At 42.0% G+C, this 22,594-nt stretch overlaps 1 protein-coding gene across 7 annotated transcripts in view; it reads left to right on the top strand.

Moving 5' to 3' along the window:
* The first annotated feature begins 5,120 nt into the window (after window positions 1–5,120).
* The window catches only part of map7d3 (MAP7 domain containing 3), a 90,234-nt gene continuing 72,760 nt past the window's right edge, over window positions 5,121–22,594 (top strand). For all 7 annotated transcript variants that reach the window (XM_080187782.1, XM_080187779.1, XM_080187781.1 and 4 more), the window contains exon 1: window positions 5,121–5,184. In XM_080187782.1, coding sequence (XP_080043908.1) covers window positions 5,139–5,184 — 46 coding nt within the window. In that variant the 5' untranslated portion in view covers window positions 5,121–5,138. The remainder of the gene's footprint in view (window positions 5,185–22,594) is intronic.

Genomic DNA, 22,594 nt, shown 5'->3' with positions numbered 1-22,594 from the left:
CACACAGACAGTGACCCAAGCAGGGATCTGAACCCAGGTCCCTGGCGCAGTGGGGCAGTATTAACCACTGTGCCACCGTGCAACCTGAAGTGAATCATTCACTTCAGGTATAATTCAAATGACATTAGGGAGCTTTTATCAAACAAAGTTTGTTTAAGAATATAGTTAACATGTACAGTCAGAAAATTAGCAAGAACATTTATTAATTACAAGAAAAAACAGAACTACAATAATGCATAACCCTTAACCATATGTTCCAATCAAGACTAATATCCAGTAAACAAAACCCTCTAAACAGATTTTATCACTGCACAGGCTAAAGCTCACATGATACTTGTATCCAGTACCCTGGGTTCAGTGCTGATTTCAAATGATCTTGAAAACTCAGCGCAGTTTGCAGTCATCAGCTCCCCAAAACACTGAAGCACAAACTCTTCATTGCAGCATGGCTATAACCCTTTCCTTCAGCTAACAGGTAAAACTTTCAAAGCAGAACAGAGAGAGAAAATACTTATTTTCCAGCTTTCTTCTAAAACTGCCTATAACACTACAGCCACAACAAAACTAAAAACCATTGTCACCTGACCAGCTCACAGTTTATTTTTCTCCTCCCACAAATGACATCACCAAAGTCTGTGAGCACAATTTTAAAAAACCCTTTCTTATAGGGGCACTAACATCACACTCTCAATTTCTCTCTCTCTATTTCTCTCTCTCTCACCATTTTCTCTCTTTCTCTGTTTCTCCCTCTCTATTTTTCTCTCTTGCTCTCTATTTCACTTTCTGTATTTTTCTCTATCTATGCATATTTCTCTATTTCTTTTTCTCTATATTTCTTCCTCTCCCTCTCTATTTCTCTATCTCTATTTTTGTCTATATATTTTTCTCTCTATTTCTTTTCTCCTTATTACTTTCTCTCTTTTTTTCCTCTCTCTCTGTATTTCTTTCTCTCTCTCTGTATTTCTCTCTCTATTTGTCTCTCTCTATTTCTCTCATGAGTTCATAAGATATAAGAATAGAATTAAGCCATTTGGCCCATTGAGTCTACTCCACCATTCAATCATGGCTGATATGCTCCTCATCCCTATTTTCCTGTCTTCTCCCCGTAACCCTTCAACCCATTACCAATTAAAAATCTGTCCAACTCCTCCTTAAATTTACTCATAGTCCCAGCATCCACCACACTTTGGGGTAGTGAATTTCAGAGATCCACAACCCTTTGGGAGAAGTCATGTTTTAAATTTGCTACCCCTTATCCTCAGACTATGTCCTCTCGCCCTAGAATGCCCCACAAGAGGAAGCATTCACTCCATGTCTACTTTATCCATGATATGGAGATGCTGGCGTTGGACTGGGGTAAGCACAGAAAGAAGTCTCACAACACCAGGTTAAAGTCCAACAGGTTTATTTGGTAGCACAAGCCACAAGCTATCGGAGCACTGCTCCTTCATCAGGTGAGTGGGAGTTCTGTTCACAAACAGGGCATATAAAGACACAAACTCAATTTACAAAATAATTTGAGTCTTTACAGGTCATCAAATCTTAAAGGTACAGACAATGTGAGTGGATAGAGGATTAAGCATAGGTTAAAGAGATATGTATTGTCTCCAGCCAGGACATTTAGTGACATTTTGCAAGCCCAGGCAAGTTGTGGGGGTTACAGATGGTGTGACATGAACTCAAGATCCTGGTTGGGACTATCCTCATGTGTGCAGAACTTGGCTATCAGTTTCTCTCGGTGATTCTGCATTGTCATGTGTCGTGAAGGCCGCCTTGGAGAATGCTTACCCGACGATTAGATGCTGAATGCCCGTGGCTGTTGAAGTGTTGCCCAACAGGAAGAGAGCACTCCTGCCTGGTTATTGTTGAGCAGTATTCATTCATCTGTGGTTATGGTGTCTACATGGTCTCCCCAGTGTACCATGCCTCGGAACATCCTTTCCTGCAGTCTATCAGCTAGACAACATTGGTTGAATTGTAAGACTATGTGCCATGTACCTGGTGGATGGTATTTTCGCTTGAGATGATGGCATCAGTGTTGATGATCTGGCGCATCTTGCAGAGGTTGCTGTGGCAGGATTGTGTTGTGTTGTGGTCACTATTCTCCTGAAAGCAGGGCAGTTTGCTGCGGATAATGGTCTGACTGAGGTTGTGCGGTTGTTTGAAGGCAAAAAGGTGGAGGTGTGGGTATGGCCCTGGCGAGATGTTAGTCTTCAGTGATGATATGTTGAAGGCTCCGGAGAAGATGTCATAGTTTCTCCGCTCTGGGGAAGTACTGGACGACATACTCCCCGGTACCCCACTATTTACTCCTTGCCATCCAGAAAAAACCCATTTATCCTGACTTTCTGTCTTCTGTCCATCAGGCAGTTACCTATCCAAGCAAATAAATTACCCCTAATTCCATGTGATTTAACCTTGTGAATTAATCGTTTGTGCAGCACCTTATCGAATGCCTTCCAGAAGTCCAGATATACTACATCTACAGGATCCCCATTATCCACTTTGCTTGTTACATTCTTGAAGAACTCTAGCAAATCAGTCAAACATAATTTGCCCTTCATAAAACAATGCTGACTCTGATGGAGAATGCTTTGACTTTCCAAATGTCATGATATTGTTTCCATGATAAATGATTCTAACACTTTCCCATCAACAGATTTAAACTGGTCTGTAATTTCCCAATTTTGCCTCTTTCCCTTTTCAACAAAGGTGTTACATATATTACATTTCTCTCCACATATATTTCTCGCTCCTTTTTCTGTATTTTTCTCTCTATTTCTTTCTCTCTATTTCTCTTTCTCTATTTCTCTCTCTCTGTCTCTATTTCTCTCTATTTCCCTCTTTCAATATATTTCTCTCCCTTTTTCTGTATTTCTCTATTTTTATTTCCCTCTTTCTCTATTTTTCTCCTCTTTCTCTCTATTCCTCTCTTTCTCTATTTCTCTCTTTATTTTTTCTCTATTTCTCTCAATCTCTATTTCTCTCTCCATTTCTCTCACTCTCTCCATTTTTCTATTTCTCTCTCTCTCCATTTCTCTCTCTCTATTTTTCTCTCTATTTCTCTCTCCCTATTTTTCTCTCTATTTCTCTCTCTCCATTCCTCTCTATTTTTCTCTCCATTTCCTTCTCTCTCTGTTTCTCTCTCCATCTCTATTTCTCTCTTTCACTCTGTCTCTATTTCTCTCTCTCTCCATTTCCCTCTCTCAATATATTTCTCTCCCTTTTTCTGTATTTCTCTCTCTTTTTATTTCCCTCTCTATTTCTCTCCCCCTTTCTATTTCGCTCTCTCTATTTCTCTTTCCCTCTCTGCCCATTTCTATTTCTCTCTCTGTACTTTTCTATTTCTTTCTTTCTCGATTTCACTCAATTGCTCTCTACTTCACTCTATTTCTCTCCTTTATTTCTCTCTATTTCTCTCTCTCTCTCACTATTTCTTTATTTCTCTCTATCTTTATTTTTTTCTCTCTCTCTTTTGCTCTCTCTCCATTTCTCTCTATTTAGCTCTCTCCCTCTATTTCTATCTCTCTCCTTTTTTTCAGTCTCGATTTCTATGGGTGGCACAGTCACACGGTTGTTAGCACTGCTGCCTCACAGCATCAGGGACCCGGGTTAAATTCCTAGCTTGGGTCACTGTCTGTGGAATTTGCATGTTCTCCTCATTTCTGTGTGGGTTTCCTCCAGGTGCTCTGGTTTCCCACCACTGTCCAAAGTTGTGCCCTGATGTGGAGTTGCCGACGTTGGACTGGGGTGGGCATAGTAAGAAGTCTCACAACACCAGGTTAAAAGCCAACAGGTTTATTTGTGGCATAAGCTTTCGGAGCTCACCTGATGAAGGGACAGTGCTCTGAAAGCTGGTGCTACCAAATAAGCTAACTAAAGAACATAAGAACATAAGAAATAAGAGCAGGAGTAGGCCATCTAGCCCTTCGAGCCTGCCCCGCCATTCAATAAGATCATGGCTGATCTGTCGTGGCTCAGTTCCACTTTCCCGCCCTCTCCCCATAACCCTTAATCCCCTCTCTTATCAAGAACCCATCAACCCGCTTCTTAAAAATATTTAGCGAGGCAGCCTCCACCACTTCAACGGGCAGAGAATTCCAGAGATTCACCACCCTTTGAGTGAAGAAGTTCCTCCTCAACTCCGTTCTAAACCGCCTCCCCTTTATCTTGAGGCTGTGCCCCCTAGTCCTACTGTCTTTTTTGAGCGGGAAGAGTCTCTCCACCTCTATCCTATCCATCCCATTCATCATCTTATACGTCTCAATGAGATCTCCCCTCATTCTTCTAAACTCTAACGAGTACAAGCCTAGTTTATTCAGCCTCTCCTCATAGCTCAACCCCCTCAACTCCGGTATCAGTCTAGTAAACCTCCTCTGCACTCCCTCCAAGGCCAAAATATCCTTGCGCAGGTGCGGCGCCCAAAACTGCACACAGTACTCCAGCTGCGGCCTCACCAATGCCCTATACAGCTGCAGCAAGACCTCCCTACTTTTATATTCAATTCCCCTCGCTATGAAGGCCAGCATCCCATTCGCCTTCCTGACCACCTGCTGCACCTGCAAGGTTAGAACATAAAGGTTAGAACATAAAATCCCTACAGTGCAGAAGGAGGCCATTTGGCTCATCAAGTTTGGACAGACCACGCTCCCACCCAGGCTCTATCCCCAGGCATTTACTCTCCTGATTCCCCTGAAACTAAGCAGCAATTGACTATGGCCAATCCACCTAACATGCACATCTTTTGACTGTGGGAGGAGACCGGAGCATCCAGAGGAAACCCACACAAACATGAGGAGAATGTGCAAACTCCACACAGACAGTGACCCAAGCTGGGTAATTGAACCTGGGTCCCTGGCACTGTGAGGCAGCGGTGCTAACCACTGTGCTACCGTGCCACCCCAAGATGCGCTGGTTAGTTTAGCATTATCCATGCTAAATTCTCCCTCAGTGTACCCGAGCAGGCGCCAGCGTGTGGCGACTAGGGGAATTTCACAGTAACTTCACTGCAGCGTGAATGTAAGCCCACTTGTTAAACTAACAAACTTCAAAACTTCTTCTGTCTGACACGTTGCGCATGCGCGGTTTTCCCTGTCTCCGTCGCTGTCAGTGCGCAGGCTCGCTGCTGCTGGGGGAAGATGGCGGATGGCGGGATGTCGCTGAAGGGGCTCCGGGCGCAGCTCGGTAAGCGGCAGCGGGGCGGGAGTCTGGGAGCCGGTCATCCGGATCACCCCGGGGCCGGAGTAATCTGGCCCTCGGCCCGAGGGGAGGGGAGGGGAGAGAGAGAGAGAGAGAGACAGTGGCTCCGCTCCTGAGGCGGGGGTGAGTGACCCCGGGCCGGGCCTGACCCCGGGCCCCCAGGGGATGGATGGCCGGCTTGGCCGGGGGTTGGGGGGTGTGCAGTGTGCAAGGTCTGACACCCCCCTGGCCGGGCCTGGAATGGTCATTGTCCTGGGTGCAGTGACCACTGTCCTGCGACTGACCGCCTCACTGTGTCCATGGACAAAGCCTCCAGTTAATGTGGAGAGCTTGAGGGAGATTGAATGTAAATCAGAGCGGGCTGGTGAGAGGAAATAAGGAGAATCTGTTCTCAGTGACAGGCGGGTCAATAACCAGAGGCACACAGATTCTGGGAAACTGGCAAAGAATCACAGAACTAATACATTTCAATGCAACTTTACACTTCAGAATGTACTGTCTGACAGAGTGTTGGAAACAGATTCAATAGTGACTTTCCAAAGGGAATTGGATAAATATTTGAATTTTCAAGGGTATGGGAAAAGAGTGAGGAGTGGGATTAATTGGATCAGTCATTCAAAGCGCTAGCTCAGGAATGTTGGGCCAAATGATCACCTATATTACATTATTCCAAGTTATACCCTGTAGGTGACTGATTAGGAACAAAAACGGCAAATCTCAACAGGTCTGACATCTGTGGAAAGAGAATAGAGCCAAAGTTTCGAGGCAGGATGATCTTTTTCTTTAAGATTCCAGCATCCACTGTATTTTGCTTTGAGATTATATGAATGATTAGGATTTGTCAGAATTATCCTTGAATTAACAGTAAATTAAGTTAAGGATATATTGGCCTTGGAGAGAGTGCAGAGAAGGTTCATACCGGAGATGAGGGGGTTAGCCGATGAAGAGAAACTGAATAGACTGGGTCGGTACTCGTTGGAGTTTAGAAGGCTGAGGGGGGATCTTACAGAGACGTATAAGATAATGAAGGGGATAGATAGGGTACAGGTAGAGAGATTCTTCCCGCTTAGAAAGGATAGTAGGACTAGAGGGCACAGCCTCAAGGTAAGGGGGGGGGGTGCAGTTTAGATTGGAGTTGAGGAGGAGCTTCTTCACTTAAAGGGTGGCGAGTCTCTGGAATTCTCTGCCCGTTGACGTGGTGGAGGCCACCTCACTGAATATATTTAAGTCACGGGTAGATAGGTTTCTGATAGACAAGGGAATTAAGGGCCATGGGGAGAAAGCAGGAAAGTGGAACTGATCCACTTCAGATCAGCCATGATTTTATTGAATGGCAGGGCAGGCTTGAAGAGTTAGATGGCCTACTCCTGCTCCTATTTCTTATGTAAGTTTCATTTTGAAAAGAAATGAGAGCAAATCTAACTCTGAAACTAAAGCACTACATAGAGAGATGGAATTTGTGGTTTGTTTGGCGGGGGTGGGAAGGGGCTTGAGTTTGTGCCCGTTCTTATGGGAATAAACCAATTTCACTCACTCCTTCAGAGGTGTATCTGAAATTGCAAGGTGGAAAAATATTTTATTGAGAAATGTTGCATGAACGTTTTCAAAGTGCAGTGTTTGGGATTTTCCTCCTTTAATTGACTTGGTGTCTCCTAGTTTTTGCATGTTTGATATTTCCTCTAGGATTTTATCTTTTGGAAAATTGCCTCTGACACCACTGAGAGTGAAGTATTGTCTAAAATAACCAACAGGCCTTGTACCTAAAGGTTTTTCCTTGGAGATTTAATGGATGGTGTATGTTTGCATCACCGTTTGATATCGTAGAAAACTTTACAGATTTCAGCACATTGATTCTGGTGTAATTGCTGTGGGCAAATGATCTGACTGTGCCGTTCTGTATCACATCTTGTTTTATAATTGTCGTGTCCTGCAGTATGCTTTCCTGACTCCATTAAGAAATCTTGAGTATAAGATGTGAGAAACAGCTGTGTATAAATCAGCATTGTGTTTGGCTAGGGATTGGTCTTGCGTGTTTCCTGTTGAGGAAAGAATGAAATTGGACTGAAGTGCAGCACAGATGGATGCCTGTATTGACTGATACCTGACAGATTAATACAAGAAAGATCCAGAATTCAACAATTGAAAATACTTAGTCGTTGCTGACATGAAAATATTAACCTTGCAACAACAATATTCCTTCAATTCCACCTAGAATGCTGTCTAATTTATTTTGGCAATGATGTCTGTATATGTGACAGCAATATTTTGTTTTGGGATATCTCCAAGCTGTGATTATTTATGGACCTACCTTCCATCATCTATCCTTCAAAATCTTAAACCTATCCAATTCTCTGCCATCAGTATCCTAACTCGCATCAAGATCCTGTTTGCCCATTGCCACTGCACTCACGTTTGCTCCTGCTTTAGTAACATCTTGATTTTTAATGTTCCCATCCTTACTTTCAAATCATTCTGTGACCTTTCCTCTCCCTATCTCTGTAATCTCCTTCATCTCCACAACACTGACAAGTCCATACTCCTCTAATTCTTGTCCCTAAAAACGTTGTCAACTGCCCAGGCCCTCAATTTTGAAATTATTTTCCCTAAGTCTCTCTGACCCTCTACCTTGCTTTCCTCCTTATAAAGCATTCTTCAAAACCACCTCTTTGACCAACTTTTAGTCATCTGACCTAGTATTGGTTCAGTAAAAATTTTTGTCTGATAACTCCTGGGACATTTTTAACTACATTGAAGGTGCTATATACAAGTTTTGTGTAGTTTTCTCAAGTTTGTTGAAAGACATATTTATCGCTCCATCATTCAATGAAACTCTGATACTGTGTTAGTTTTAGCAACTGATTTAGAATCGTATCCCTCTAAATTCTGTCTATTCCATTTGTAGGAATACTCTATTAGCAAAGCTCCATGAAGTTGTTCTTGCATTGCTGCTTGATTCATTTTTTAAAAAAGCCAACTTCAAAAATATTAACCTTCAAGAAAGGAAAAATAAGTCATTGAATAACACCATAGTCCCAGAACAAGCAAGCCTCGTTTAACCTTTTCCATTGTCCCTTACCCCTGTGGACTCCACTCCCAGTTCACAGGCCACACTGCACAATTCTTAAAAGGGCTCCTTCTGTTTTAGAATTGCTTCCCAAGCTTTTGCCTCAAATATTTCTCCCTTTAACCCACAATTTACAAAGCTCCCCATCCCCCAATATGGAGGAGCTTCCTTTCCCCACACATACACAGCTAGTTCTTGCTGCAGGTCTCTCCTGAAATAAAAATAAATGAGTAGGCCATGCAGCCCCTTGTGTCTGCCCCACCATTCAATAAGATCATGACAGGTCTTCTATCCGGATTCCAGTCTCCCACCCTAGCCCCAGGTCACTAATTATCTGCTTTGCTCTGGAAGTGAATGGTTTGCAGTGGGCAGGAATTCCAAGCCTTTCACACAATTGGGTCCTTTTCTGCAGCAGTGGTTGTGCCATGAAGTATCAGATGCAACCGACGGTGATGGTATATCATTGAGAAGCCAGGCACAGCAATATCCTGACTGAAAAGTTGCCTTTCCTCAGGAGCTGATTGCAGTATCTATACAAGTGATTACAATGACCAGAAACTAAACTGAACTCAGCCATGTAAATACTGTGGCTACCAGGGCAGATCAGAGACTAGGAATCCTGTAGCGTGTAACTCACCTCCTGATTCCCCAAAACCTGTTCATCTACAAGGTGAGAGTCTAATGTGTGTTTGGATACTCTCCACTTGCTTGGATGAGTGCAATTCCAACAACGCTCCAGAAGTTCAACAACATCCAGGACAAAGCAGCTCACTTGATTGATTTGATTTATTATTGTCACATGTATACAGTGAAAGGTATTGTCTCTTGTGTGCTGTACAGGCAAAGCATATCATTCATAGGATAAACGGGAGAAGGAGAGAGTGCAGCATGTAGTGTTACAGCTATAGCTACGGGGTAGAGAGAGATCAGCTTAATGTGAGGTAGGTCCATTCAAACGTCTGATGGCAGCGGGGAAGAAGCTATTCTTGAGTCGGCCGGTACGTGACCTCAGACTTTTGTACCTTTTTTCCTGATGGAAAAATATGGAAGACAATATGTCCAGGGTGCGTGGGGTCCTTGATTATGCTGGCTGCTTTTCCGAGCTATTGGGAAGTATAGGCAGAGTCAGTGGATGGGAGGCTGGTTTGCGTGATGAGAGAGTGCTTTCTATGGTGCATCTGTAAAAGTTGGTGAGGTCGTAGCTGACATGCCGAATTTCCTCTGCCTCCAGAGAAAGCAGAGGCATTGGTGGGCTTTCTTAACTTTAGTGTTAGCATGGAGGGACCAGGTGATTGTTGTGATCTGGAAACCAAGAAACTTGAAGCTTTTGACCAGTGATGACAATATTCCGGAAGGTGGTTGGCCATTATCCAGCATTTCGTGGCACAAATACTATTCACCTAACAGTCCAAATCTGTTGCGCAACCCATCATTAAAGATGATGAATTGTTCAGTCATTTGATCTTATCATCTCATTGTGTTTTTGGCTTGCGACAACTGGCTATAATCTTATCTAGTAAATAACTATATCTTTACAGAGAAGTACAGGGAATAAATATTGGCCTTTGAGCAGTACTTGTCAGTGTGAGCACTGTGGGCCTGCTTACCTATGAATGTTGACTGCGTTTGGTAGCACATCACATTGACATAGCACATGTTGAACTTCCAAAACTGCTAAATTTGCTGATGTTATGAAGCTAGGCGAGAATGCAAACTGAGGAGGACACTGGCTGCAAAGAGGTACAGACAGCTTTAGTGAGGGAGCAGCAATATGACAGCTGGAATATATATGGAGAAATGTGAGATGATTCCCTCTGGGAAAAATAAATAAGTGGAATATTTTTAAAACTTTTAAATGTTGATTTAGAGTTCTATAGTTACTCATTCAAGGAACACAGGAAGTTAGCATGGTGAATAGGGGCAGGCGATGGCCTGGCTTTAGTGTAAAGGATATGACATATAAGATCACAGAAATCTTGCTGTGATCGTACAGGGCCTTCTTGAGACTACGCCTGGAATACTTTGCATCATTTTGTCTCCATGTCTAAGGATGTATATATTTGCACTGGGGGGTTACCAGATTGCTAACAAAAACAAAATGCTGCAAATACTAAGCAAGTCTGGGGCAGTATCTGTGGACAGAAACAGAATTAATGTTTCAAATCCAATATGATTCTGAAGAAGAGGTGTGCTGAGCTTTTGCAGCATTTTCTGTTTTTATTCAGGTTTCCAGCATCCACAGTATTTTGCTTTCACTGAATTGGTTTTCAGGATGAGAGAGCTGTTCTATTATCAACAAAGAAAGGGAGCCACTCCATATCAAAAATAGGGCCCAGCGAGCAGATAGCTCCCCCACATCAAATATTGTAGCTTGTCAAATGTTGAACCTGAGTCCTTGGCATCCATCTCGCCACACTGCAGCCAGCTGAGCTAACTGACCCTTCGCTAGGCTCAGTAACTTAGGCCAATCTTTTCTGGAATTAGAAGAATGAGAGTTTTGATTTGATTGGTTTGACTTATTATTGTCATATGTTTCAGTATACAATGAAACATATTGTTTCTTGTGTGCTATACCGGCAAAGCATAGGGAAAGAAAGGAGAGGGTGCAGAATATTGTGTCACAGTTATAGCTAGGGTGTAGAGCTTATCGAAGTATATAAGACTCTGAAAGGGTTTGACACTGAGATTGTTTCTGCTGGTTGGTGAATTGACAGCACAGGGACAGAGTCTCAGGAAATGAGGCTGATCATTTAGGACTAAGATGAGGAGAAATTTCTTCACTCAGGGTCGTGAATCTGTGGAATTCCTGACCCCAAGGGTTGTTACTTCATGGGATTGACAGTTTATTAATTTCAGGTAATGAAGGCACAGTAAGAAGTCTTATATACCACCAGGTTAAAGTCCTCCTTTATTTGGTAGCACGAACTTTCAGAGTACTGTTCTGAAAGAAAATGAAGGGATATCAGATCAGCTGGGAAAATGGAATTGAGACTGAAAATCAGCTGTAATCATATTGGATGGGGGAGTAGGTTTGATGAACTGTGTGGCCTAGTGTGTTCTTAGCCATCAGCACATTACTAAGAAAGCTCTGCACTTTTGGAGGTGTTGTGAGATGTTTAAACTGAAGCCCTTTCTGCATATTCAGGTGGAAATAAAGGTTTTTTGTGACATTATTCAAAGGAGGGCTTGAGTTTTTCCTGGAGTCACAGTGACAATTTCTGACTCAAAGCACTGCCATGCAAAACAGAACAACTGGGAATTTCATTCACTTGATACCTGTGGGACTTCTGTTGATGTCACTATTGCTTACTGAATAGTGGCTACACTCCAAAACTAAACCAGTGACAAGGTGCATCTTGCAGTGCCCTGAAGGGATTGAATAAATGGAAAGCTCTTCAGACCAGGCAACTTATGCTTTCATTGCTTGCTATATTTTCCAGTTTAAAGTTTGCTTTTCCAAAACTCCCAATGCACAGTTTCCTGAAATTATCACTGCCCTAGTGGATGAATCTCAAACCATTGTCATTGCTATTTATATCCTGAGATCTATGAAAATGATTGGAACTGGATTTTGGATTGAAGCTATGTGATAGGTACCAAGTAATCCAATCCTTGATGCATTGAGTGAGATGATCCAAATGATCCTGTCCAAAGTTGTCCATCGGGTCAGATGCAGGAAGCGCCAGCCCTTACTCAACTTCTTTTAATATTGTGCATGTGCGATTTCTTTTTGAGATTTTCATTTTCTGTCAGTATCCTTGTTACTTTTCTGATCTGTGTTGGAAAGAGTCCTCGCATGACTGTTGATGCCCCAGGCTTTTCTGCTCCCACGCCATACTCAGTACTATTTACAATAAACCTTAAAGATAGCTGGACAAATTGAGAAGTACAACAGGATCATTGGTTTTATTAACAAAGACATGGAAATGGTGCTAAACCTGCATAAATCACCAGTTAGATCTCAGCCAGAGTATTTTGTTTAATTCTGCCCACCACATTTTAGGAAGGATGTTAAACCTTTGGAGAGGAGATGTACCAGAATGATACTAATGATGGGGAACTTCAGGCTGGAGAAGCTTTGATTATTCTCATTGGAGACCATTAGATTTAATTGAGGTGTTCAAAGTTCTGAAGGGTTTCGATAGAGTAAATAAGGAGAAACTGTTTCCAATGCCAAAAAGAGAGAAATGAGAATGTTTTAATACAAGTTACAATTACAGAATCTGGAATGCTTTGCCTGAATGTGGTTGAAGCAAAATTCACCAGTAATTTTAAAGGGGAATTGGAAAAAGTGCTTCAAGTGGAATGGGATTAATTAGGTAGTGCATTGAAAGAGCCAGCACAGGCATGATGGGCCGAATACCCTATTCTGTTGGAAGATTCTGTGCATTAACGGGAAAGGGTGGTGTAGTGGGAATGCTACTGGACTAGTGATCCTGAGACCCAGGCTGATGCTCTGGGAACACAGGCTCAAATCCCACCACAACAGCTCCTGGTATTAGAATTGAATCTCACTGATGGACCCTGGATGCCTCATTGATTGTTGGAAAAACTCATCTGGTTCACTAATGGTTTTCAGTGAAGGAAATCTGCCATCCTTACCTGATCTGGTCTCTGTGTGATTCCAAACCCACAACCTCTGAAATGGCTGAGCAAGCCATTCAGTTCAAGGGCAGTTAGATTTGGGCAAGAAAAGTTGTAAGCAATGCCTACACCTCTTGGAAAAATAATTTTAAAAGAGACCTGTTTATTGAAGGTGATTATTGTCAAATGATTGTCTGAAGCAGAATAGGAACTCACTGGGTGAGTTCCTAAACTGGAGCAAACAGGCCATCCACTTTGTACACGGAAGAGAAATGCTTTTGAAGTCAGGTGTTGTAGTTGCTATAGTTCACTGGTGTCTGGGCGGCAGCACTTCCTGACTGGACTTTTTTTATGTTTAGCTGCTTCGATTTGGTTATAATTCCTTCCATTTTTTTCATTGTGTTAAAGTGCATGTGCGTAATCCATATCAAGCAGCTAAAAACAGAATCTTGTCATTGAAATTCAGTTGTTTTATTGAGTGTAGTTCAGAGCAAATGAACACGTACCCAGTAGATAATGTAAGCTAGGTGGTTTTGGCATTTTGCAATATGTCTGTAGGCTGTGCTGTCATTTGAATGCGCAGTTGTAAATCTGTGTCTTCTAAATGATGAGAAATTGATCCACTTTCTAAATTTTTTTATTCATTCATGGGACATGGGTGTCTCTGGCTGGGCCTGCATTTATTGCCCATCGCTAGTTGCTCTTGGAGGGCAGTTTGCTGTGGCTCTAGAGTCACAGGCCAGGTAAGGCTCTGTAGGCCAGATGAGATAAGAATGGCAGATTTCCTTCCCAAACATTGGTGAAGCAGATGGGTTTTTCTGACAATTGACAAAGGTTTCATGATCATCAGGAGATTCTTAATTCCAGATTTGTTTATTGAATTCAATTCCACTATTTGCTATGGCAGGATTTGAACCCAGGCTCCCAGAACATTAACTGTGATTCTGGATTTATAGTCTAATGCTAATACCACAAGGCCATCTTCGCCCCAGAGACCAGATCAGATAAGGATGGCAGATTTCCTTCGCTGAAAAGCATTAGTGAACTAAATGAGTTTTTCAACAATCAATGAGACATCCAGAGTCCATCACTGAGACTTGTTTCTAATACCATCAGCTGCTGTGGTGGAATTTGAACTGTGTTTCCCAAGCATCAGCTTGGGCCCCAGGATCACTAGTCCAATGGCATTCCCACTATGTCACCCTCTCCCTATACTCTGCAGAATCTCCCCAAAATCCAGTTAACTGAGTATCAGCTTGAGCATTTATAGCACAGATCAGATCCTGATTAGAGCTTTCTTCACTCCATCAAAACAATCGATCTTCCTGCTACTTTGACAGTGTCCCTCATTACATTTGTATTCCAATGTCAGTCCTCTACAAACTTGCTGTATTGCAAGTTTACCCTCAGTGCAAAGCTGTTATTTTACATCAGCTCGCACGGTGGTTACCCCACAGTATACCCCACAGCTCCAGGGACCCGATTTGAATTCTGGCTTGGGTTACTGTATGTGTGGAGTTTGCATGTTCTCCCTGTGTCTGCTTGGGTTTCCTCTGGGTGCTCCTGTTTCCTCCCACATTCTGAAAGACGTATTGGTGAGGTGCATTGACCCGAAAAGGCATCGGAATGTGGTGACTAGGGGAATTTCACAGTGACTTCATTGCAGTGTTACGTGTCACTAATCAGTAAACTTGTAGCTTGAGTCCAAGATTACAACCCGTCTTGACACTGGAGAAGAGGGCTGATGAAAGTTTACACCACGCGCAAATTCCTCCTTCCTTACTAACACACGTTGCTGTGATGCCCTGTGGCCCACACACCTTATCCACCACAGGTACAACCTCTATAAATGACTGTGAATTTCTGCTCTCCCATTGAGAGTCAGCATTAATCCTTATTCTGATTTGTCACATATATTAGTATACAATGAAAACTATTGTTTCTTGCACACTATACAGACAAAGCATAATGTTCATAGAGAAGGATTGTATTGCAATCTGGTCGGTCCCTTCAGCCAGTGAAATCTGGTGTACTAGAACCACTCAGGAGTTATTGAAGCATTTGCAGCATAGGTTTCATGTTACTCAGGAGGAGAGATTTTCCCTCTGCTTCTTTACTCATTTCAAGTCTTAATATCCGACTGACATGATGCAAGCTTAGCACTGAAACAACGACATGAAAACTATGCTGCAAATGCTCCAATACCTCCTGAGTGGTTCTAGTACACCAGATTTCACTGGCTGAAGGGACTGACCAGGTTGCAATACAGTCCTTCTCTATGAATGTTATGCTTTGTATAGTGTACAAGAAACAACAGTTTTCATTGTATACTAATATATATGTGACAAATCAAAATAAGGACTAATGCTGACTCTCAATGGGAGAACAGAAATTCACAGTTGTTAATAGAGGTTGTACCTGTGGTGGATAAGGTGTGTGGGCCACAGGGCATCACAGCAACATGAGTTAGTAAGGAAGGAGGAATTTATGCGTGATGTAAACTTTCAGCATCTCTAATTAACTCGGCATGCAAGAACAAGAATTTGGATTGGGATTGTCAGGGTGAGGGGAGGAGAAACTGCAGAGATGCATTTCAGACAGAAATTTCTGGAAAGAAGCGGAGAATGGGAATGTGCAGGTCAATGGGGAATTAATGTACAGGATGATTTGTGCACAGGAATCAAAAATGTGTAGATGTAATTTGTAGTTTGTACTCTTCCTGGGACTGCTTGCGTGTAAGAAAATTACCCATTGGATTGGTATGTTGCAGAGAATGTAATAATATCATAATCCACTTTTGTCACATTACTTACTGCATCTATTTCTGATTATCTCTGAAACAGAGAGAGAAGCTTGGGCATTTTATCACTAGAGCAATAAAGAGTAACTGGAGATTGCCAGTAACAACGTCCATGCCTGTCTGACTCAGAAGGGACAAGCTTGTGCATTCTGTATACACAAAGTTCCTTTTGCAACAGCTAAATAAAAGCACACATCACCACGCTCATTTCATCATGCCTCTGCATATGCCTGTCCAGAATTGGAGCCCCAGAAGTTTCAGAGTTTATCATTGCCAAATGCCTACTTAGCCTTTTGCCTAAAGGGTCACCAGCTCACTCAGCAGAAATGTAGACATAGAGACATGGAAAATAGAAGCAGTAGTAGGCCATTTGGCCCTTTGAACCTGCTCCACAATTAAATGTAATCATGGCTGATCCTCTATCTCAACACAATACTCCTCTGCTTTCCCTCTAACTCTTGACACCTTTAGAGTCTAAAAATCTATTTCCTTAAATATATTCAGTAACTTGACCTCCACAGCCTTCTGTGGTAGACAATTCCACAGATTCACCAAGCTCTGAGTGAAGAAATTCCTCCTCATCTGTCTTAAATGGTCTACCCCTTTTCCTGAGATTCTGACCCCTTGTTCTAGACACCCCTCCGTCCCTCCACCCAGAGGAACATCCCTGCGTTCAGTCTGTCCATCCTGTAAGAAATTTATACAAATTATATCCCCTCTTCTTCTTCATAACTCCAGTGCATGCAAGTCTAGCCGATCCAATCTCTCCGTTCAACAATTCTGCCATCCCAGGAATCAGTCTGTGAACCTTTGCTGAAACCCCTGTATGGCAAGTATATTCTTTCTTGGGTAAGGAGACCAGAATTACGCAGTATTCCAGGTGTGGTCTCACCAAGGCTATGTGCAGCTGTAGTAAGACATCCTTGCTCTTGTACTCAAATCATGTTGCAGTGAAAGCCAACATGCCATTTGTATTCCTAACTGCTTTCTGTACCTGCCTGCTTGCTTTAGTGTCAGGTGTACAAGGACACCAAGATCCCTTTGTACACCAACATTTCACAACCTATTACCATTTAATTAATACTCTGCCATCCTGTTTTTCCGTTCAGATTGGGTAACTTCACATTTATCCCGTTATGCGGCATCAGCCACATATTTGCCCACTCACTCAACTGAATCATCTTGAAGCCATTTAACATCCTCCTTACCACTCACATTCCCACTAAGTTTCACCTCGTCAGAAAACTTGGAAATATTATTTTAGTTCCCTCATCTCGATAATATATACATTGTGAATAGCTGGGGTCTCAGCACTGATCCCTGTGGGACCCCACAAGTCACCGCCTACCACTCTGAAAAAGACCCATTTATTCCAACTCCCTGCTTCCTGTCTGCTAACCATTTTCAATTCATGCCACTCCTGTGCACTTTAATTTTGTACACTAACTCTTGTGTGTTAATTCTGCTTCCTAAAAATCCAAGTTCACCATATTCACTGGTTCACTCTTATTTATTCTACTTATGTTCCCAAAAAGTGCCAGTAGGATTGTCAAATGTGATTTTCCTTTCATAAAACTGTGCTGTTTTTGTCTAATGGCTATGGCTTGTGCTACCAAATAAACGTATTGGACTTTAACCTGATGTTGTGACACTTCTTACTGTGTTTATCCCAGTCCAATGCCGGCATCTCCATATCATAACTTTGTCTAATCCAATTGGTATTGTTATTATTATCCTTTATAATAGAATCTATCATTTTCCCTACATTGATGTTAGGCTAACTGGTCCGTAATTAATTTTCTGGTCTGTTTCTATATGCCTTTTTTAATAATGGAACAATGTTCCTTTGTGTTCTCGGCCAGCTTCCTTAGCACCATTCAGATAGTCCTCTGAGAAATTAGCACTGCACTCGACGTTTAATCTTCATGTCATTGTTTCATCTCCTTGCCTGTACACTTTAATTAGGAATGGCAATGTGTCCAGTTGAAAAAGTCAAAAGGGAATTTCACTCTCCCAAAAATCTGTTTGACCAGAAATGAGGATTCATACTTTTTGATTTGATTTATTCTCATGTGTATTAGTATACAGCAAGAAGTATTGTTTCCTGTGCACTACACAGACAAAGCGTATCGTTCAGAGAAGGAAAGGAGAGAGTGCTGAATGTAGTGTTACAGTCATAGCTAGGGTGTAGAGAAAGATAAACTTAATGCAAGATAAGTCCGACAGCAGCAGGGAAGAAGCTGTTCTTGTGTCGGCTGGTATGTAACCTCAGACTTTTGTATCTTTTCCGACGGAAGAAGGCAAAGAAAGTATGTCTGGGTGCCTGGGGTCCTTAATTATATCGAGGCAGTGGGAAGTGTAGACAGAGTCAGTGGATGGGAGGCTGCTTTGAGTGATGGACTGGGCTATGTTTGTGACCTTTTTTAGTTCCTTGCGGTCTTGGGCAGAGCAGGAGCCATATCAAGCTGTGATATAACCAGAAAGGTTGCTTTCTATGGAGCATCTGTAAAAGTTGGTGAGAGTTTTAGTTTGTACTGTTTGTGAATGAGCTGTTGGAGTGGTAACCCCCAAGGTATCATTGACTTATAGTTAATAATCCTGCTCACTGAATGTGTTGGTATGGTTTACTGGCCATAATTTAGACTGAGGGTGTATTCTATTCCAGTTTCTGCATCGAGGCTGTGCCTCATTATACTCATCCTTGGTTCAGGTTTGTTTGCTTGGTACCTGTGATTGGCTTGACCGTTAATGCGTGTTCACCTTGAAGGGCTGAGTGGACTCTGCCGATCAATCTGTGACTTTGGCTAGTTCTAATTTTCTTGATTTCTAATGTTCAGCAATCTCATCCTGGTATGTGGCCACTGAAATTTCAATTCTCACAATCTGCAGCTGGCAAAATATTCTTCAGCTTGATTGATATCTTAACTTTCTGAATTAAATAGTAATTTTTTTTTATCTGATTTACTCTCAATTCCCCATTGCACCGTCCCTCAGAGAAAGCAGCAGTCTCTGTGCCATTTTGTGTTCCAATGAGGTTTTTGTATAAAACAATGTTACTTGTCCTTAGAGAGGTGTGTTTATATTAGCATCATTCTGCCGTTTTGAAGCTAAATGTTAGTACAATCTGCTCTGAATAATCCATCACTTGCCCTGAAAATGGGATTGTGCAATCATTTGAGTTAAGAATCATAAATAGAACAGCAAACTTGTAATTAAGTGATTAAAACCTATCTTGGTAATCAAGTTGAGCAAGTTTGCATAAATGAAAGCTGACTAGTTATTGATATCATTACCAAGCATGTAAAAGTGATTTTAGCAGAGTGAGCAGTGATCGGATCGAAGGGTTGCAGACGATTCTAGGATTTGATAGGGTTGATAGAGTGAAACTATTCTCTCAGGTGGAGGAATCTAAAATAAGGGAACATAAAATTAGAACAAGGCTGTTCAGAGTGAAATGAGGAAGCTTTTCTTTATATCCAGGGTAATAGGAATCTGGAAACTGCCCCTTAAATAGCTGTGCTCTATGGGGATTAGTAGAAACTTTCCAGATTGAGATTGACAGATTTCCATTGGTAAGGATATCGAGGGTGATAAATGAATCAGTGGGCGGGTGGAGCAGGCTCAAGGACAGCATAAGCCTTTCTTCTTCCAAAAGTATCACACTCTCCCATACATGTGATGTAGCAACATAGGAGCAGGCCACATGATCCCTCGGCCTTACTCTGCCATTCAACTAGATCACAGCTGATCTTTGCGAACGTGAGTTTCTTTCTGTCTCTAAGCTTATAAATTGGAAGGTGCGGAGTCTATATGGTTAGTATTTCTTAGAAGCTGACAGCAAACTTCCCTCAGATTCAACAAATATTGAGCAGTTCCTGTATTTCTGAACACATGAACCAATCCAAGATAGTAAATTGCAACTGCCTTTACAAACTGGGTCTGGCAAACAGTTAATAGCTTCAATTCTGTCTTTGTTTAGGCTACTATTGGGTAGTTTGGGTTCTGTGTATAAGCCTGTGTTATTGTCAAAATGTAGCTAATTTTCACTTGCGTGCTCAACCTTGTTTGATAAAATCTGTGGGAAAATCTAAGTCATTCCCTTGATGATAAGTTTCATGACAAGGAAGTAATCTTGATATTTGCTTGTGGATCCCCTTTGGATTAGATTGTTTTGTTTAATTGAAGATGTATATTGCAGAGTGAGACTGTTCAGCATGTAAATACATTAACAGACCATCTGAGGCCTACATAAGTGATGAACTTCATCACCCATAAAGCCCCAATTACAGTTACTGATGCAAAGCTGTCATTGGTACTAGCTTCACTCAAGCAGACTTGACCCAACAAGGCATAGCCTGAACAGTAATGCATTATGCAGCTACAAGTCCGTCTAGGACTACTCGTTGACATGAGTTTATTGATGGAGTCTAATGTGGTGAAAAGGGGACCCAGAGACAATAACTGTTTCTTTGCTGTTACTGAGTCAAAATCTGGGAACTCCCTACCCAACAGCGCTTTGGGTATACCTATACCTCATGGACTGCAGCAGTTCAAGAATGCAGCTCACTATCGCCTAAAGGGCAACTAGGGATGGGCAATGCATGCTACCTAGGCAGTGATGCCCACATCTCGTATGAATTTTAAAACATTTAGAGAGGTAACATAAGAACATAAATAGGAGCAGGAGTAGGCCATCTAGCCCTTTGAGCCTGCCCCGCCATTCAATAAGATCATGGCTGATCTGAAGTGGATCAGTTCCAACTTCCCGCTTTCTCCCCATAACCCTTAATTCCCTTGTCTATCAGAAACCTATCTACCTGTGACTTAAATATATTCAGCAAGGTAGCCGCCTCCACCACTTCAATGGGCAGAGAATTCCAGAGACTCACCAACCTTTAAGTGAAGAAGTTCCTCCTCAACTCCGATCTAAACTGCACCCCCCCTTATTTTGAGGCTGTGCCCTCTAGTCCTGCTATCCTTTCTAAGCAGGAAGAATCTCTCTACCTCTACCCTATCTATCCCCTTCATTATCTTATATGTCTCTATAAGATCCCCCCTCAGCCTTCTAAACTCCAACGAGTACAGACCCAGTCTATTTAGTCTAACGTGGATGACTGATTGTGAAAATTGCAAAATATTGTGAATGCTGGGAGTGTGAAATAATAGTAAAATGCTGGGAATGCTCAGAGGTCAAGCAACATCTGTGGAGAAAAAAATGAGAGAGGCAGAGTTAACATTTAATGACCAATCATTAGAACAAAATGTCACAACTTTGAAGCTAGGGGACACGCTCCATGTGTGAGTTCAGAGACTGAGTTACAAGGTAAAATTGGAAAAATTTGGGATTTTCATTATAATTGAGATCGAGGAATTAAGTTTTAAGTTTGTTTATTACTGTCATAAGTAGGTTTACATTAACACTGCAGTGAAGTTACTGTGAAACTCCCCTGGTTGCCATATGGCAGATGGTGGAATTTGAATTCAACAAAATATATCTGGAATTAAAAATCTATTGATGACCATGAAAACATTTTCGATTGTTGGAAAAACCTATCTGATTCACTAATGTCCTTTAGGGAAGGAAATCTGCCATCCTTACCTGGTCTGGCCTACATGTGACTCCAGAGCAATATGGTTGTCTATCAACTAGGGATGGGCAATAAATGTTGGCAAGCCAGCGACACCAATGTTCCACAAATGAATAAAAAAATCACTCTGATGCCTGTTCGGGTACACAGGAAGAATTTAGTATGGTCAATGCTCCTAACCAGCATGTCTTTCGGACTGTGGGAGGAAACCAGAGCACCAGGAGGAAACCCACACAAACACGGGGAGAATGTCTGTGTGGTGTTTGCGCAATGACCCAAGCCGGGAATTGAACCTGTGTCCCTGGTGCTGTGAGACAGCAGTGCTAATTAGTGTGCCACCCACCATGCCATAATGGACTGTGAACAGAAAAGGTGAATCTGAGATCTCGCTTCAAACCAAATTAATAAAAGGCAAGTTTCAAATGATGTTAGTTCACGGTAAAGACTCTGCGTAGGCTGATGGCAAAACTCCATATCTTTATTCAAAAAAAAAACATTGTCTTGTGTGATGGAGGGGCTGTGCGTTATGTCTGTATGGCCTCCCTCATCTATATTTAACTTGATGAATTAATTATTGGTGCCAGAACTGGAGTGAGGGCTGCTTCCCTCTGGAGCAGTGATATCCGGAACTCTGCAAAAGAACTGCCCAGTTATGTAAGATGATGTGCAAATTGCTAATTGAATGTGCAGACTAGAAGCTGCAGCATATTTGTATGAGTGCTTTTAATTCTCCCCTTCCCCTTTCCTGCAGCTGATGTGTGAAAGAGTCAGCAACTAGTATCAGCAGCCAAAAGGGGCTTTTCATAGAGAAGTATTTTCTTCTGATTTGTTAACAGAATTATCCAGGAGTTGAGTTAATCTTTTGGCAGAGAGAAATTGAGTTATGTATAGCCTATCCAGAATACCACACGCCTACTCAGAAAAACCTCCCAGTTCTCTTCTCTGGATTTTCAGTAAGAAATCACAGCAGTGTATTCCCCGCCTTCATTCATACTTGTGCCCACAGTCTCCATTCCTGATTGTGCTGTGTTTAAAAATATAATTGGTCTTCTGTATGCACAAATATAAAGACAGAGAATGCAGTCACTGCCATGTCCTCTAGTGTCTCCTGCAAACGATGCTAGAAATCAGAGTAGAGATTTAGATTTTCACCAATGAAATTGGCCCAAGCTAGCTGAGTGAAAGAGCTTCATTCTCCAGTCTAATTACTTTACAAAAAGTGGCAATTTTGACCTATTGGTGTTTATGATGTTTACAAGTAGAGAACTGTATAAAAGTTACGCAGTTGATCATTTCTACAAGTTAGTGTGTAAACAGAATAAGTTGCTAGGTGTATAGTTTCCATAGAATCCCTACAGT

Source organism: Carcharhinus amblyrhynchos, chromosome 4, assembly GCF_965287045.1.
Source record: "Carcharhinus amblyrhynchos chromosome 4, sCarAmb.v2.hapA, whole genome shotgun sequence".
NCBI lineage: Eukaryota > Metazoa > Chordata > Chondrichthyes > Carcharhiniformes > Carcharhinidae > Carcharhinus > Carcharhinus amblyrhynchos.
The sequence above is the reverse complement of the archived record's forward strand: the minus strand, read 5'-3'. Positions and strand labels throughout refer to the sequence as shown.